Source organism: Molossus molossus, unplaced genomic scaffold (genome assembly GCF_014108415.1).
Source record: "Molossus molossus isolate mMolMol1 unplaced genomic scaffold, mMolMol1.p scaffold_m16_p_7, whole genome shotgun sequence".
Lineage (NCBI taxonomy): Eukaryota > Metazoa > Chordata > Mammalia > Chiroptera > Molossidae > Molossus > Molossus molossus.
Window position 1 is genome coordinate 106,689,246 of NW_023425401.1, and position 19,583 is coordinate 106,708,828.

The 19,583-nt window shown below is 44.2% G+C and overlaps 1 protein-coding gene across 1 annotated transcript in view; it reads left to right on the top strand.

Annotated features, from left to right (window-relative positions):
* Window positions 1-19,583, top strand: part of CNTNAP2 (contactin associated protein 2) — a 1,693,809-nt gene that overhangs the window by 973,076 nt on the left and 701,150 nt on the right. The window contains exon 10 of the mRNA XM_036246733.1: window positions 10,529-10,700. Within this exon, the coding sequence (XP_036102626.1) occupies window positions 10,529-10,700 (172 nt within the window). The remainder of the gene's footprint in view (window positions 1-10,528; window positions 10,701-19,583) is intronic.

Sequence of the window (19,583 nt, forward strand, 5' to 3'; positions counted from 1 at the left end):
GGTTTAACAAATGATACTACGTTAATTCGAGTTAAGTAAAATCGGTCAAACTAATACATACTATTTTTTTAAATAAATATTTCCTTTTCTTAAATGTATAACCTCTTTTTTAAACCACTCCAAGTTTATTTTGCATTTTCAAAGCCAGAACATTAGGAGAAAAGAAAGACCTTAGAACAAAGTGTTTTAAATCTTATTGATTTATTTTATCCAATAAAGAAGAGGCCCTTGACCGGGTTATGGATGATGGGGTTACTGCTGCTGCAGAGCCCCCGCGCCTGCCGGAGCTGGACTGGAAGGGGTGCAGGAGGGGGGAGGGCGTCAGGCTCCCGGAGCTGGACTGGAAGGGGTGCAGGAGGAGGGCGTCAGGCTCCAGCGGCGGGGCGAGGCTGCAGGGCCATTTATTCCGTAGAACTGACGGGATGTGACTGCGTCCGGGAAGTGAGGTGCCCGGGAAGCCCCTCGGCTGTTTAACGTGAGCAGCTCTTTAGCCCGAGGCCAGGGAAGTGAAGGCGCTTGGACGGACAGCTGACGCCAGGACAATGGCAGCCGGATCCAGAACAGTGCATCTTGAGTTTTGAGCGCGTTGCGACTCCGGAATGGAGCAGTCCAGGGGCTTCTAGATACATCAGTCTGAGCGCAGAGGAGGGGCCTCCCTGGAGATGCACACAGTTGAGACGCAAACAGTCGGTTTGGACAGGGCCGTTTTTACAGAGAGACTGCCAGGAAAACAGACATAGCCCAGGACAGACTGGGACGACCTCCTACCTGTATCCATCAGGCAGAAGACAAGGCATCGGCAAAGCAGACTGACATGAAATTCCTAGAAAAGGGTAAAGAAAACCCTGGACCGTGTAACACTCTGTTAGCCAAGGAAGGAAGTATTCAAGAAATAGTCAAACTCTTCTAATAGTTTCATTTTATTTGCTCTTATGAGTAGGTACTAACATTTTTTATGTATGTACTTGATGGGGAAAAGTGTGTGGGGGAGAGAGAGAGAGAGAGAATGAATCAACAATAATATTTTAACACAGCTATCTTTATTTTCTGAGACTTATATTCCTAATGAGATTTTAACATTCTTGGGGACAAAATAACATGGACTTGGATCTTTACTAAATACAAAAAGGTTTAAAATTATCTAAAGCTTTGGGATTAATGGAAATGATGTTGTTGTTGATGATGATAGATTCCAGATCTCTGGTATGTATTATAGACATAGTTTTCTAGGCACTAACTTTATAAGTATAGTTAATGAATACTTCACTATCTCCTGTGCTAAGTATTATGTTTCCTACTTTACAGAGAAAGGAACAGGTATAAAATATTTAATCAGGTTACCCGAGGTCAAACAATGATGGAGTCAAAATCCCCAGCCTTGTATCTTACACTCATCCGTTATAAGTGAACAGCAAACACACAGAAACATAACAGTATAAATAAGATCCTAAAATTGAAAAAGCCAACATGTTATATTAAATAATTTACATAAATCGGTTCAAAAAAGTTACCTCCGAAGAAGTTGCTTTCATCACTGCGCCGCTATTTGGTGACGGGGAACTCGAATCACGAGGCCCCCTCTGCCTGCTCACTTTTCTAGGCTCCGAAACTAACCGCACCCCAGTTTCCCCACATTGCACATGGATCAAATCATCTCCTTGCTCCAAATCCTTCACTGTCTGTTTGTCATTCAACAGACAACTGTTGAAACCCTACTAAGTGAGATCCAGCAGAGCCAAAGTCTCAAGATGTATATATTCTTATAAAGGGGGAAAACTGTAAACACTCATGCCATATATCAGACGGTGATGCGTGTTATGAAGAAAACTGAATGGGGGGAGGGAGGTGGAGAGCTAAGACGTGGGGCAGTTGTGTAGCTGGTGGTCAGAGCAGGCCTCTGATTGAAATAGGCAACGGGAGCCAAGACTTGAACGGGGCAAAGACACAAGATTAAACATCCCTTCCTTCCAGGGCAAAAATATGAACATATTCATGTAGTTGATAATTTGCCTAATAAATGTAGAGGGGTCCTTAAAGTCTGAAAACCGACATGTATCATGTTGTAAAGGATAGTTTCAATGTGGTAAAAAAATAATTTGCGTCCAAACTTTTGAATAGACACCTTACATCTTGAATATCTCCCATATAGATTGCATTGATTATTTTAAGATAAGTAGTGTGGTGAATTTTATGGTGTGTGAGGTTTCTCTCTCTCTCTCTCTCTCTCTCTCTATATATATATATATATATATATATATATATATATTAATTCATGGAGAAACGAGACAATCTGAGTGATGTCATGAAACTAATAGATGAAACGAGGAGAAAAATACACTCAGAAGCACACACACAAGTCGATAAATAACCCAATCCAGATAAGTATAAATTGGGACAAATTCTATAACAAGAAATGTGTAGTTGAAGAACTAGGAAGAGAAGATTGATAGCATCATTTTTAATAGAGTGGTCTTGGAAGGCCCCTCTCGGAAGGTGACATTTGGGCTGACCTGAAGCATAAGAATAAGTCAACCACGAAAAATGAAAGGGAGAAGGGAATTCAGCAGAAAGGGCATGACTTTCCTGAGGCACAGCGGGAGAACAAGGTAGCCAAAACCTAATTTGCAAGGATAGATATCTTAAGCCTTTAGTTAGGGAACCTTCAGCAAAGCAGGCACCCAGAAATATGACGGAACTATTTCTAATCGTGATACCTTCACTTGAAGCATGAAGTATACATGGAGGAGAATTATTAAATTTTTCTAGAATTTCCTTATACTTATTTATTATTATTTCTTAATTAATTCTTTTTTTCTTTATTGGTTTTTAGAGAGGAAGGGAGAGGGAGAGAGAGAGAGAAACATCGATGAGAGAGAACATTGATTGGCCGCCTCCTGCATGTCCCCCACTGGGGATCGGGCCCACAAGTTGGCATGTGTCCTACTGGAAATGGAACCGGCGACCTCTTGGTGCAGGGGTCGACGCTCAACCACTGAGCCACACCAGCAGGGTTCATTATACTTATTTAATGATTTCATTAGCATTGCTTTGATTTTTCAGTCTCAGGAGGGGTTCTGAGTGGTTGTGTGTGTCCTAATGTTTCTAGGGTTTAAGAAGTCTCTAGGTCTAAATCTGACTGAGAGAGATATTAATTGAATTTGGACTGAGAAAAGGAGTCAGAATATTCAGTCTCTTAAAGCCACCAAAGCCGTTCTGGTTTAATATCATAGACTGTACATATATGAGGACCAAGTGTCAAATACCACTGAGAAGTCTTGTTACAGGATAAAGGTGTCCTTTGTTTACCTAAAGTCATCCCTGAAATTAGGGAGCCCAATTCCATTGAAAATCGATGGGCACGTAACGCGGATTAAAATGGAATAAAGAAAAAGCGGGACATGAGAACATTGGAAGAGGTCACCGTCGTTTTATTGGGAGATAACGTAGCGCCAAATGGTAGAGTGTTTAGCATACAGCACGGCTTCCCATCAGATGGAACAGAAATTCTTAAATTGTTATTATTTTAAGCTCAAAAACAATTTAAGAATTTCAAGAAGCTCAAAAAAAAAAAGTATCTGTTTCAAAGAATTCAAAATTTGAAAAAAAAAAGAAAAAGCAAGAGAAACCCAAAAGCCACCAGCGTGACTCACCCGGAGACGACCTTCAGGTTTTCTCTGTTGCCCTCCAGCATCCTCTATAGCAAGAAGATCCAAGGCGCGATCCCGCTGTGCCTGGCCTCCTGCCTCTCCAGTCTCTCAAGGTTGGAATCAGATCCTCAGCTGATTCTTGACTTTCACAACCTCATCCTTCCTGAAGACCCTCTCAGTTTGGGTCCGTCTGATGTGTCCTTGGGACTGGACCTGGAGCGTGTATTTTGGGCAGGAGTACCACCCAGCATGTGGTGTTCTTCTTACTGCATCATTTCAGGTAGCCCAGTGCCCGTCGGCCCTTTTACTGATGGTGCAAACTTCGATCACTGGATTACAAAGAGGGCTGCCAGGTGTCTGCTGCAAAATGACTAGTTTCCTTTCAGAAATGAATAAATACGTTTTTCAGGAGACACTTTGAGACTTTGTTCCTCATCTAACATTCACCCAGGCATTTGAGCGTCAATTGCTATTTCTTTCCTGAATTAATTGCTCCTATGAGTGTGGCCCAATGGTTTCTTGCTGATTCCAACGTACATTTTACATTTATTAGTTAGCATAGTACTATAGGAAGAGATTTCTATTCTCCCCATTTAGTTTTAATGCAGGTGGACTCATTGAGTTCTATTCAATGAGGTCTGATCTATAAATAAATGTCCTTCTTTCTTTTCCTTCCTTCCTTTGTTTATTCTTTCTTTTGATACGCAATATATTCTGATGCTCCAGGTATTTACTTTGCACCCAAATTGTCCAGAACTGAGCAGTCGGAGTCCACGCCAGGCTGGCTCCTGTGTCCTTCTGACACTAACCCCTCATTCTTTGGACACTTACTTTCTGGGTCAGCAAAGTGTCCTGTCTTTGTGCCTTTCCTGGCCCAGCCCTGGAGTCAGCCATTTCTCCAAGGAGTCCTGGTTTTATTCGGTAGAGAAACGAAGATCTGAGCTGTAGGGATACTCGCTGCTTCCGGGGCATGCTGCTCCTGGACCGTCTTCAGGGCGTGGTCGAAGCTGTCCGTACACTGAGCACGCACACGGTTCTAGCTAGATGTGTTTCTACGTCTACCTAAACATGCACCAACACCCGTAAGTGCACACTGAGAGATTAACTTCCAATCCAAACCCACAGGATCCATCCAGGGTTTTCCACTTTCCATGTGCACCCTCCTTTCCTGACAACGAAAACCTGGTCGCACAGTCCTCAGTATTTTTACTTATTTGCTCAATCAGCCTGCACTGTGGTTACTCTCACAACCACGCCGGGTGGGTATGATGCATGGCTGTCCCCACGGTAGAGGTACCAGCTGCCATCGGGCTCACGTCCAGCCAGCTCTAACGCTGCTTGCTTGGACCCCAATTTCCAACAAGGCACGCTCTTCAGGAAGCTTGGGTACATGGTCAAGATTGGTAGACATTTGTCACAATCATCCAAGATTATATTTACTAGAGGACAGTGCATGGCTTCTAGCATCCTTACAGCATTTCACCACCCTCTCTCTCCACCTCCCAAACCTTCCGACTCTAAAATCACTATAAATAAAGATAAATCTGGGGTGCGTGTTATTTTAGGCATGTAATACGGTCAACCCAGTTGCCTGTTGTCTGCTCTTTCTGTCCCATCAGGTTAACATGATGACATACAACAATTTAGATGGCCATTTCCATGTCAAAAGAAATGTCAGCATGCTTTTCACTGAGTATATCAGTCCAGTATTTCAGCATGTATTTCTGAATTAAAGTTTTAAAACCTTGAAATTGCATGTATTTCTTTGTCAGCAAGAATAATAAATACTGAGTGGACTTCAAATCAGGTGTGAAGTTTTTTATATCCTAAGGTTTGAAATGGAAATCTCAAACATGCCAGGGAGGCACAATAAGTAGAAAGACCTGCAGAGAGAGGAGGTTTCCCTGTTTCCGGGTGGTGACTGTCACTGGGACATGCATGCATACACTCACGGCAGGTGTCGTAACACATCGATGGAGTATAGAGCCCAGTAATAATGACCCATGTATGACTATCGCATATTCCAAATTTATAGATAGAATGCATTTAAAGCCCTGAGCCCAAACAAACAAATGTTTACCTTTTTATTCTATACCCTCTCTCCACTAAATGGGCAAATTTTTTATTGAGTTCCACTTTCTACCCATTTTATATCTATTCATTTCTCACCCTCAAATTCTCCCCTGCAAATTGATGGCTCCAAACACCAGTGCTACTAATCTAAGTAGGTTAATTCCGGAGCTTTAGAGTCATCACTGAAGGGCTCACAGACACTAGTACACTCGTATGTTTAGTGACATTACATTTGTCTATGCAGGGAACACATACAGAAAGTAAATAGTATTTCTTCCTTCGTTTCAAAGGGAGTTAGGCTCTGGGACGGCAGCCACAGAGACCCAGTATCTCAAACCCACTGCTAGCCACAAGGGAAGGTCAGCATTGCACCAGTCACTCTGTTTGGCAGGCTGCATTTTTGTCGTGCGGTTTCTAATTTTTAAAAACTATTTGAGAAAGGGATGGCAGAAACTGTTGTTAACATCTGACGTCGTTACCTGTAGCTTCAGAGAACAACTTTGAAGCTCAGTAACTCGGCACAGTAATAGTTTTCTCTCTTCTTTCTCTGTGGGAGCAACTTCTAGTTCAGGAGCATCTTGGCTGGGAAGTGCTGGCTTGCAGTGTTCGATGAGGTTGAGTTATGTCTTTCCTGGGGCCTCAGTCATCCAAGGGCTTGACTAGGACGGGGGTCTCACTTCAGAATGGCTCCCTCACTCGGCTAGCAGTTTGCTGCTGACTGTGCGGTGTGGGTCTTAGTTCCGCTCCGTGTGGGTGCCTCCTCACCAGAGCACCTGAGGGTCCTCGTGGCACCCAAGCTGGCTTTCCCAGAGCAAGTGGTCCAAGAGACCAAGGTGAAGCCTCCAATGCCTTCGATGAGTAAGCCCCGGGAGTTACAACCGCTCTGTCACTTCTGCAGTGTCCTTTTTGTCACATAGGTCAGCACTGATTCCATGTGGGAAGATACTCTCCAAAGGTAGGAATAACAGGAAGTGAAGATGTATGGCTATTGTGGAGGCTGGTTACCGTTTTGCCCTTTGGGACACAGAGATTCATGTCTCTTCCACGTGAAAGTACACTCACCTCCCCCAAAGGCCTGTCAAAGTTTCATCCCTTTAGACATCTGCTCAAAACCCAGTATCTCGCCATCTAGGTGAAGTTCATACCCAAATGAGGCTCCTGAGAGCAAAGGAAGGTGTTTGGGTTCAGTTACTCAAATACAGATGCTCATCTGAAGACCACTCACACACCCAGCACACAAAGGTAGGATAGGCATAGAGTTATCACTTTCAACTCGGGTTTAAATGGAGAAAAATAAGTTATACAAAAGTAACTGCTCCGTAGCAGTTCTGAAATCTAGTCAAGCACATGTGGGCAGTTCTTGACCAGAACTCAGGTCTACTGTTTTCTAGAAATGATTCTCCATGGCTCTTGGCTGTGCCTTCTAATTTCTCAGTTTAACCACTCTGATCTATACTTTCTTTTTTAAATAAAACAAAGCCTGGGTCTACAACTGTGTAGTTTCCTGCCTGTAGAAGTTGAGGATCTGAAGACCTTTTACCATTTTGTACCATCTCTGTCCCTTTCAGACCAAGCTGGTGGTGTTTTCACCAATACAGTTCTCTTAAAAAAATCTGTAGGCTTTCTGTGAATGTTATTTAGGTTTACTCCATTACAGTTTTTGTTTTTCATTACATTGGGTTTCTGCCCTTAAGATTATTAGGATCCCTATTGTGTAACTCAGAGCATCTGTGAGATACACCAATGTGCTGCCTAGAGGTGTTTTGTCTGACTAAATGGTTCTTTGAGGCACCACCTAGTACATTTTGGAGGTCTTAATATGGATTTTCCAGTCACACTTCACTGTCATCTTTAGATTCTGTTTTGGAGGTAATTGATCTTTGCCTGAAAACGGTTTCTTAATTTTTGCATTGTTTGCCATCTGGAGAGACTGTAACTGAAAAAACATTGATCTGCAAATTTATCAAATCTTGACTTCTTCGTGTTCAACAGTTTTTCTTTAGCTTTTCTCTCTCCTTTTCCCCTTTTACTATAAATAGAAAGATGTCCGAATTCTGTGTCTGGAAATGCCATTAGCTTGATTACAAATTTCTCAAGTATAACTTCTTTCTTTCCCTGTCATCACAGTGTTGCTAAACTCACCACTGCAACACACAGAGGATCCAATTTCCCTCGTTACCAATAACATTGTTTCCTCACCTCCCTTCAAGCCATTACCGACATCCTCCTCCGGAGCCATTAGGCTTCACCTGACAGTACTTTCAAGGCCCATCTAGCTTATTTGGATCTCCCAGCCCCTAGGTCACTGCCGTGATTTTAGATTTATGTTAGATTCTCTCTCAATACCAAATTCATTATTGGGTATTTAATTATTACATGACAAATCACTCCAAAATAGGATATCTTGAAGCTAGGCTTTGTTATCTCTCATGGGCCACTCCACAAAACTGCTCAGGTGTGATGGCTGAGCTTTCAGGATTAGCAATCTCAGGGGCCAAGTGGAAAACTAGCCTTGGACTTCACACAGCTACCACTTCAGAGTTCTTTGCTGGCCAGAGACGTCAGCCCTAAATTAATGTAGAAGAGGACTGCAAAAGGGTGTGAATGAATTGAATCCTCTTGGAAATATTGAAAAGAATGCAAAGGGGGGGAGGGGCTTAAATTTTTAATACCTATGTAATAGTTTGTCCTATAATTATCTTCTCCTAGAATGTATCCCATGGAGAAAAATGAAAGAACTTTACAATTTTAAACTCCAAAATTTCTTAGGGCCAAACAGAACATTGTTATAAGTGACTCACGGAGTCTTGTTTTATTTATTTAATTATACCCAATCCAGTCTACAGTGATCTATACGTTATGCAGCTGCCTTGATTCCAAGAAGGTCTTAGTCTCACAAATAGACCGACTCATTTTGGAATACTTCTTAGCTAGTATGAATATTTAGAGACTCCTTGGTTTTGAATTAAGCAGAACCGAAAGACCATCTTGTCAAGAAGAGTCATAAAGGTTACGGCTGGATGTTTTCTCTCTACTAAGTTTAGACATTAACTCCTTTCAATATTATCTTGATTACAGATTTAAAAGCATATGCATGCACACAGCTAGTCTAAATAGATGACTTCTCTAAGATCAGCAATTTCTATGGGGACTAAGTCAATGCAAATGAAAGAAAATGACAGAAAAAATATATAGAGGATCTATACATTTGACATTGAAATAGAGCCTTAGTTCAATTTTTAAGTCAAGGAATTAATTTAAATAAAATTCTATTTTTACAAAGTATTCTGTTAATGGAAGAGGATATAATACACCTCTGTGATGACCCCTTACAGAGTGTTCAAATGAGAATTATTAGACTTTAAATATTATAAACCATTAATAAAGGGGAAAGGGGGTTTATGTTGTCCTCAACTACTATTACTAGTCAAACAAAATAGGACACTTTAAAAAAATCACTTGCCCTCATTGTAGCTCAGTGGAAGAGCGTCATCCCATAGACTGAGAGGTCCTGGTTCGATTCCCAGTCAGAGCACATGCCCGGATTGTGGAGTCGATCCCCAGTAGGGGCGTGCAGGAGGCAACCGAGCATTTTTCTTTCTCACATTGATGTTTCTATCTCTCTCCCCCTTCCTCTCTTTCTCAAAAAAATCAATAAAAACAATTTTAAAAGAAATCACTTAATGGTATTTTTTAAAAGACTTTTTATTGAAAATGTCCTTAACTCAATTAATCACACATAAATTATTTTTGGTGTGTGTGTGTGTGTGTGTATCAAAATAAATGTGTCAATAACTTCAGGTTTTTAAGCAAATTAGTACAGTTTAAATTTGCTCTGGTAGGTGACTTTGCTGTGGGGAACTATATGAAAAGAAGATGCTTTGGGGAACTTTCTGGAGATACTTAACAGGATTGAGAAATATTATTCCGTATGGTCTACAAAATTTCTATGCATTTTTCTACTGAAAATGCATTATGGTAATTGATTAGTGGTGCTATTTTCAAGTTACTTTGCAATAAAAGTGTTAATCTGATTTCAAACTTGGTTTACAGATATGCTATTCCTAATAGAATCAATAGTATTTACTCTATTTTTTAGGCTTCTTCTTTATTCTCGTTTAATTTTAGTTTCATTTCTTATCATTTATGCTCCCTATACCATATTACGTAACCTATATACGATAGCTATTCAGAGCAAGATGAATGACCCTTATGTCTAAATGTATTCTTTGTAATGTTGATGAGGATTTTATAAATTGAGAAGCATTTGTCATGCAAATATCTCTTTGAATTTAGTTAGACATTAATCCATAAAATAGATTCATCTCAATTGATAAAGTAAGTTTAGCTTCTTGATATCTAAATAACAGGCCTCTAGGGAATTAAGAAAATAGAGGTAGTCTTGAAAGTATAAGAGGAAGGCAATTGGACAGTTGAGAAAGGTCTAAATGTTATGGTCTAATGTGTGTCGGCAGGGTCAGGCATGGGAGTACAGTAGTGAGATGTTACCAACAATGGGACAGAGTACAAACTGTGCCACACTGAGAAAGAAGATTTCAAGGAGAAAATATAAGGAATGCTAGACCCCAGAGCCAAAGGTTCATCTAGGTGCAACCCTGACTTCTTTCCCTGAAATGGTATCTCTTTCTCACAAGACTTCATTCTCCTGCACTGAATACGACACCTGCTGGATCAATGAGTCAGGAGTTAAGAGACAGTGGTTCTGGTCACGGAGCATCCCCAGAGGAAAGTTACTGAAGCATGCTCTGTACACAGGATCTAACATCCCCGTTTCTGCTCTCCAACAGGTTTTCTGAACCAGATGCATAACTCAAGCCACGCTGTCCTTCAGCCTTCATTCCAGGGATGCATGCAGCTCATTCAAGTGGACGATCAGCTGGTAAATTTATACGAGGTGGCGCAGAGGAGGCCAGGAAGTTTCGCGAACGTCAGCATTGACATGTGCGCCATCATAGACAGGTACACGGTCTTTCCATCCTACTTCGGATTGTCCAGGCTTTCCAAATTCGTGTTTATGTCGTGGGAGGAGGGAAACACCCGCCCCTCAGGGGTTAGGCAGGAGGAGCTATTTGCCATGCCCATGGTTCCACACATGTGATTTTAGCACTGACGTTGATGTCGGGGCACGGATATCTGTGACAGAAGAATCTGTGAGGTCGCATCAGTCCACCGACCTCCCCCCTCCCCCCCGTGAAGGTGAACATTATGTAGGTGGCGTTGCAAGCAACAGCTGACTTATGAAGGAACTCGGTCTGTTTCTAGCTTTGATTCCTATACCCAGCAGCAGAAATATCCCTTCTCCCCTTGAGTTGGTCCCGACTCATCCTTACCCTATTGTCCCCTCAAAAGCCCCTCTTATACAAAAAGAAACATTAAAAAGTGTTGGTAGGCAGAGTCGGTACCTACTGAAGCAGAATATTTAATGTACTTGAATCTGCTTACAAAACATACTTGCTAAAATATTGCAAAATCTAATCTTTGTTAGTTTTGGCAAATCTGGGGAGGAGCTGTGTTGACTTCGCACGCCGTGGAAAGATACCACTTTTATATGAAATATTGTGACAGCGTTACATACTCTACCTTAATGTATTTCTAAAAATGCCTTTCCTTCCAATGTGAAAATAGTTCATTTTCAGATGTTTTGCCCAGAATCAAACCACATCTAACTATGAGCTGAATTTAACCTGATAAATTTAGGTGATTTATAAGTCATTTCAAAATCTTTTATTAGAGGGCTATCTTGTCCTGAAAAATAATTTTGTTAATTTTCTATTTTGAAAGATAAAAGTTCTGTAAGTCTCAATATGCCCCGAACAACATACACATCTTAAGTCTCTAATAATATTATTTTATTTAAGAGGAGATCCTTGAGGAAGTCATTCAAAACATATAATTACTCTTAAAAGTATATCAAGTCATTTATAGTAAAGTAAGTTTGTTCTATATAATTTTAATAAAATAGTATTTGTGTCAATGCAAATTACAGTTTCTGAAAGCTATGGATTTGAACTTTTTAAAGGCTTAATATATTTGTAATGAAACTTGACATATCACAGTACTGATTTTTATTATGTATTTGTAAATATTCATCCTGAGAGCCTAAGCAATTTATATTTAAATAGAATAATGAAGGATTTGAATAGAAATATACTCCTAATTTTTGAACCATCAATATAATATAAGAGCTGTTATTTCTGCCTAATGGAAATGGTAGCAGTAATCAGAAGAACCAAGAGTTGAAAGTTTTATGATCATATGTTCCGATATTAGATGCTTATCTGTACATTTTAATAATTGTTTTCCATACAGGAAGATTTTTTCTTCTTAGTAATAGTTATACAGCATATGGAGATGTTTTAGTACCTTGTCCATTTTCCATGCCAGTAGCTTTAATAATACAATAATTTCTGTCCGTTATAACCAAGTTATTTCATTCGGCTTTTGTAAACAGGCGAGATTTTAATGGCGATATTGCTGTTTCACTTCAAACATCGTGTTTCCTGGGCATTATATTTAAATTGTTTGCTACCAAAGGAGTACAGGAGAAATGTTGAAATTGTAATGTCTTACTCCTATGGAAAGAACAGGAGTTATATTGGCCTCAAAAGAATGAATGAGCCTGGCCGGTGTGGCTCAGTGGATTGAGCACCATCCCTCGGACTGAGAGGTCCTGGTTTGATTTCTGGTCAGGGCATATGCCCGGCTTGCGGGCTCGATCCCCAGTGAGGGGTGTGCAGGAGGCAGCCGATTGATGTATCTCTCTCACATCAGTGTTTCTCTCCCTCTTCTCCCTTTCTCTCTATCTAATAAAAAACATATTTTAAAAAAAGAAGAAGAATGAATGAGATTTTGGTAAATGAAGGGTGTGTGTGGCAGATGGACCTCCTGGTGAAGATGTAGCATAGGGAATGCACATTTCAATTTGGGGCAGCCATAGGAATATAAAAACTATTTTTGACCGAAAAGGGTCAGTCCGTTGTCCATGTTGTCAAGTGTCCCGTAGCTGACAGAACAAGGAATATCTCTCTTGTCCACCTGAGCAGTACCCCGGAGGAGTTACTTTGGGAAAGTGGTCACCTCTGATACAGGTCCATGAATTCCCTAAAACTGCTATGGAACCCTTTTTCTATTTGGCTCATTTTTTTTTAAGGCAATGGCTTCTGTACATCAACTACCCATGTGTGGAATAGCTGATTCCTTTCTTTACCTAAAATGTCCCCAGATCAAAATTTTCATCTGTGAAGTGTTGTATTTTTGTAAATAGGACACAAGACCGGATTCACCTTCTTCAGACTGTCGAGATCCCTGATGATTTCACCTGTGTCCATCCAGGTGAGGGGACCAGTGGGTTTAGCCTGCCCTCAGGTAGTGTTGACCCATGAGGTCACACTTCAATGGCACCCCACCAGCCCACCTCCGGTGTGATTCCTTTCCTCCCCACTAACTAAAATTTTGCCATTGCCTGATCTCTCCCATTTTATTTTCAAGCTACGTAAATTCTCCCTCAGTAAGCCTACATCAGCTCTTTCTTACTTTTCTCCTTTCAAATTTCAGCCCGACGTTTTGAAAGCTTATTTTAAAATGGATAAATGAAAACATGGGGTGAGAAATACAAACACGACCACAGGCGTGATCTTTCTAAAGTGTCTGGAGACCACAGGAACAGCTTCAGTGAATTGAGGAGCAGAACCTAGGGGAATCGTTTGGGGAAGATGATACGAAAGGGGTTTTGCTGGGTGCCGTTCGGAGGTGCCCTGTGATTTCAACTCATTTTCCTCTCTCTATGTGCGGATTCACACGTGGCTTGTCTTGTTTTCTGGTCTGTTTTCTGAACACGGCATGGGATCAGGGAAAGAGCAAGCATGCCAGGCTCTAGAGTGTTCATTCAGTGCTATTTCCCGAGCACCTCCTGGTGCCAGGCACGGTTCTAGGCTCTCACCACAGATCACTGAACAACATACACAGCAGTCCTTGTGCTACTGAATTCTGGAGGAAGGGGAGGAAGGACAGGTGTAATAGACAAGTAAATATCACCGTAAGTGACAAGGAATACATGCCATGGGAATAAAGGCAGAGCCAATCCAGGAAGACTGGCATTCCACGAGACTGAGGTGTTGAGTTGCAGGTGAAAATAGGTTGGTCAGCGTTCACCTCACTGGGAAGATAATAATGGCTGAAGACCTGAAAGAGGTAACAGAACTGGCCCGTTTGGGGAAGAGCATTATGGGAAAAGGGGATCGTCAAGACAAGGAGGCAGCCTGGCGTGACCTAGGTTCAGCAAGGGGCCAGGGTGCAAGTCTAGAAGGACAAGGGGCGGGGTCACAGGAAAGGAGGCCAGAGCAGTCCTGGAGGTCCGGTTCTGGACACTGGAGATCATGGTGAGACTTGGTTTTTATTCTGATGGGACTAGGGAGTCACTGCAGGTGTCTTGGGTGGAGCAAGGATGTGATCTAGCTTAGATTTTGAAAAGATAACTGGCTACAGGACGAGGTAAGGTAGGAGCCCGGAGCCTATAGAGTATCTAGGTGACAGATGCTGGTGTCCTCGGACTGGGCACAGGCACGAGAGGAGGTGAGCTGGCTTGATTCTGAATATATTTAGAAGGTGGCGTCAGTGGCGTTTCTTGATGGAGCCAATGTGGGGCATGCGAGGAAGAGAGGACGTGATGGGGTAAAAGCAACTGGAAGGAAGGAGGTACCGTCTCCTTAGATGGAAAGGCTAATGGTGGAGATTGGTCAATTGGATGTAAGGATGTAACAAGTATATGTCAGTCAACTGTACAATATGACAATGTGTCTGACAACATCGCCATGGTGACCAGGAGAACCGCCATCCAAGCCTCAGTTGTTAGAACACTCTGAAAACGGTGAGCTATCCAGCCCATCATCTTTGTTTCCCCTTGAATAATTAGCATCCTCAGCCTGCTCCTAGCCGCCTTACATCGTGGGTCCCTTGTGGCAAACGTCTCTTGACGTCCAGTACAGCTCCGATTTTCAACCCCCCTGTCTCTAACCTCTTCAGGTGTGACCATGGAGCCAAACCCCTGCAGAAACGCTCTTGCAACTAAAGTTAGGTTTACCCACTTCCTCCCGCCAGAGGGAACCACAGCAGAATCATGGGGCATTTCAAAGGAACGAGGAATCGAGTCAGGGAAGGGGCCTGGGGGCTGGAGTTGGTCAGAATCCGTAACGATGAGGGTGGCTGCAGTGGTGGGACGTGGGGCCCACGTGGAGTCACTACGTGGCTCCGTGTCTGTGGTTCTCCTTCAGGACATCCAGGATCAAGGAGCTGCTGTTAAAATATTTTGACGTTAAGGAGGTGGTGTTCTTGCCTCATTTGGAAAGACGTATGTGTTTTGTGAGTAGGAGTAAAGTCTGTGTTGCTACTCATGAGTTCTCTCTCAATCCAAAGACCACCCACCTAGCGCTGCCAGAGAGGTGACACAGCCCTGGCTAGGGAGAGATGAGCAGATGTCCGCTGCGGTGTTCTCGGAAAGCTTTTATTTTCCTGATTCCAACGTCCCCCGCCCCTCCACTGCCCTTGTTCCGGCACAGACTCCACGCCTGGCGCTGTGCACGCAAGAAACCCGAGCTCCACTCCTTTTAATGGGACAAAAGTAACCCTTGTTTATTTGAGTCACTGGAGCTAAGTTCTATATTTCTCGCAGCCAAAATTATCCCCCTCCTCCATCTTCCATTTCTCAAGTCAACCACCACCATCGTCTACAAACACAGAGGGACACATTCCCAAGTGTGTTGGCAGCTGTGGAAGCAAAGAAGAGATGTTTATTTTAGGATCTGTTCGATTGCATGTCCCCTGGAGACTGGCACTTGGATGCTAAGTGATGATTTAGAGACTGGAGCACTTGGTGCAGTTAGAACCAGCATCTGGTGGAAAAAACGGTCAAAGTAACTCTTAGAATTATAATCTCAACTTCCCCTGTCACCTCCCGTGTAAATATATTAAGACACAAAGCCAGCAAACATTCTGAACAGCGCAGGGAGCGGAAGAGAGAAAGTGCCAGTCCCAGCCTACAAAATTAGCCCTGGAAAAACTGTGCACGGATGAGCCTGTTTCTGAGTTGGTAATTAAGTCTTCGTGATATGTTTGGATGGAAGTACACAATCACAGTCCCAGTTTTTATTTTATTTTCTTAACTCAGTGCTTTCTTTTCAAGGACACCTGCTCAGTTTGTTTGATATGTTTTTGTTTTTGTTTTTTCCTTGAGAGAAAAGGGTACGTGTCCACTTCCTTCATAGGAGCCTTTACGTGAGGTTAGATAGATACAGCGTGTGAGGTTTCCCAACCACGCTGACCATCGGAAAGCTGAACTAGTGAATAGGTGGACGTGATCAGTGCAGAAGGTGGTCGTGAGTTTCTCTAAACGCAGGTTTAAAATGCATAGTCCTGACTTAAATGAAGAAAACGCAATGTTGTTTATTTTTTAAAATTGACCTTTATTTGCACCCACATCCAATCCATGGCAGAAAAAAATATTTGAACACATACACTTGGGTAACCTAATAACTTTATATATATATTTCTTTTTATTTTATTTTTTCAAGCTCAGTCAAAGGTCAAACTCCCTTTTCGGGTCAGGGCCAGCCAGCTGATGTAACATCTGGTCATCAGAGGAGGGCTGTCTATTCCCTGTGCTCTACTCAGGTTCCTTCTGGGCTCCCCTGACGGTCCCCGGTCTGCTTGGTGTTCAGGGGTCAGCCTCTGTGCCCACTGCCCGGCCTCAGGACACCCTGCGCTGCGGGCTCAGGTCTGGGCGCTCTGCGGAACTCATCCAGTTCACCGGGACTGCCCTGATTTCCTCACTGAGAAGCGCGTGCCCGGAGAAACCCCTCAGTTTGGGTAAATGAGGGGGCTGCTCACCCAGGATCTGTGTACGCTGCTCTTTCCTTTGCCCCTCACCCCCTTTTCCTGGCGTACCAGAGAGCCGTCCAGCATGCCGATGGCCCCCCCGGAACACACCGCGATGCCCAGACCCCCTGCCAGCCACAGGGGAGCTGAGAGGAGTCTCGGGGTGTGGGGGTGTGGGTGTGGGGGAGCTGCCTCAACCCCGCCTCTGCTCAGCACGCCAGGCCCCCGCGTACTCCCCAGCTCCCCCCGCGGGCTGGCAGGGCGCCCTTCCTAACCAGATCCCCAAAGGCAGAAGGCAGGGCAGGAGCCACCCCGCCTTAGGATGTCCAAGTCTCTGTCGGGACCGTTCAGTCACCGAACACTCGTTAAAGACCACACTGGCCAGCGGGCGCCCCTTCCTGGGACTTGACTGCTGAGGTGGCCGAGGGAGGGTCACTGACCAGAACTCAAACGGTCCTGACACTTGGGTGCCCCTGCTTTGCCCTTCCAAGGCTGAGCTCTTTCCAGCCCCTCTCCTGGGGTTGAGGACCCCTCGCCGAATGGGACCCGCACGTCCACGGTCTCTCTGTTCGAGTCCCGAGTCCCGAGGGAGTGCTCCCAGCCCACGCTCCCGTGGAAAATGTCCCTGACCCCCTGCACGGACGGCCACAGCACAAGGGAAAAATGGATGAAAAAGAAACAACACTGAAACTTTGACCTGAACTATCTCAGAATGATTTCCGCCACGGGAAAGGCCAGGCCCGTGTCATGAGCATGGATGTTTCTGCGGTGACCCTGTTTAGGGCCAGGTCCCCACGCCCTTCCCCTGGGCCTGGGAGCTGCTGCTGCGTGTACCTCCGTCCCCACCCGGCCCCCAGGCAGAATGACAGCTGCCAACCCTGGGACCACTTCAATTTGGGCGTTTTCCAGATTTCTCGATGACTGTGTTTTGTTTTTTCATTTTAATGTCTGTTTTTTTTTATTAGTTAGTAAGGATGTAGGGTCCAAAAGGCGCTAACTTCACCGCCGCCGTCGGGGGCTGAACCTTTCCCTACACTCCCAGGCCCTTCCCGTGGGTTCTAAGAACGGTTCGACTCGCAGGTAGGCGGGCCCCTCTTTGCACCGGGAAACATTGTGTCTCCTTCCCTTAGATTCTGTGATCAGTGTGCAACACCCGCAAAGGAGGCAAAAAGCTCCTCGCATCCTCTTGGCCTTGCTCAGAACTTGGTGCGGCTCCGCTCTGACAGCGTCAGGCCTCTGAGCCGCCACAGTCCCAGCAGCCAGAGGCCAGCGGAGCCGGGAACGGACTCTACGCAGATTCCTGGGAAACCTGTTTGCTCACCTGCTGCGGGTCTTACGTTAGATGCGCGGCTCCTTGTGTCGGTTCTGTGACCTTCCATGCTGGCTCAGGCTCCCTTGGGGCCTTGAACTCTGCCACAGACATCTGGCTTCTTGGAGAAGGGACCCCGAGAGGACTTTGCTCTTTATGCCTAAACACGGAAGCCTTCCCCAGGGGTGCAGCTCGAAACACGATCGGTGACCCCAAAGTATCGCACCCCGGGGAACCCATGTTCAAGTCATTTCAAAGTGACTTTATTTTTAAATACAAAGGACTAGAGGGACACAAGTTATATTTATTTATTTATTTATTTATTTATTTATTTATTTATTCATTTATTCATTTATTTTCTTTATCCTCATCCAAGGACTCGTTTGCATTTATGTTCTGATAAAGTAGGAGGGAGAGAGAGAGGAAGAGAGAGAGAGAAACATCGACATGAAAGGGACACATTGAGTGGCTGCCACCCACAGGACCCCAACCGGGGCCGGGGAGAAACTATAACTGAGGTACGTGCCCTTAGCAGGAACCGAACCCGGGTCTCTCTGGTCTGCGGGCTGACCCTCTAACCGCTGAGCCAAACCGGCCAGGGTGGGACACAAATTATTTTTTAAAAAGAAAGCACAGCAGAGAGATGCCAGAGGAATTAACTCTCCTAAGAGAAGGAGGCGAAGGAGAGAGTTGAATGAACCATTTTAAGATTCACTAGCAGCAGCCATACTCTTCTTTGATGTATTGCACGGATCGGGACAAAAGGAAACCGTACCTGCCTGTGGCGTGCCTTGTCATTGTGCTTTGACTTTTAGATCCCAAGCCCGGTACACAAAAGTAATGTCAGGGGACAGTTCTGCGTTTGAAGATACGGCACAGAAAGGAAACAGAGAAGTAACTTTAACATGTAGCTAAGTCAACTACGGGGCATCTAAATGAGCCATTAAGTGTTCTTTCTTGCTTTTGACATTAGAGTACCTGAAAAAAAAATCAAAACAAAAAGCAAGTAATGAAAGAACATATTGAAAATAGGTGGCTTAACCAATATTCTCCTCTGAAGATCATTGCTTTCGCCCATTGCTTAGCTACATGGCAAAATTTTTATGAAACTCCTTTTACTGCCCTGCCCTGAAACCACCCTGCAGATGGACCGAGGCTCCCCACTCCCTCCGGGAAATGCAGGGGTGATACCCGAGGCCTGGCGGGTGAGGAGCTGGAGCACGGGCTGCCGTCCTTCATCCCGTGTCCGCCCCGCGGGTTCCCCTCGTGGGAGTCCGCTGTTCATCCCCAGATACGCTCGGGCAAGTCACAACTGTTATTGCAGTCACGCAGTCTAATTAAATGCCGAGTACATTCAAATGTGTAGACAGAAAGGAAGAGTCTGCATTAAAGCAAAGGGAAAGTTCTTAGCAAGATAAGCGCCCCCAGAACAGAACTACCATTTAGAGTGATATTTTACCGGATCGAGTGCACGGGGAGGAGGAGGAGCAGAGGTGGAGTCGTGGGGAAGTCGGAGAGAGGGAGTTAGGCCGGGAAAGGCAGGGCTGCTAGAAGCGTAGGGAACCCCCAGCAGAATAAAGGGCAGCGGGAGACGGAGCGCCGTCCTGTCCAAGGCACAGTCGCTAGTCCAAGGTGGCCTTTGACACTGAAACCCCGGCCACCTC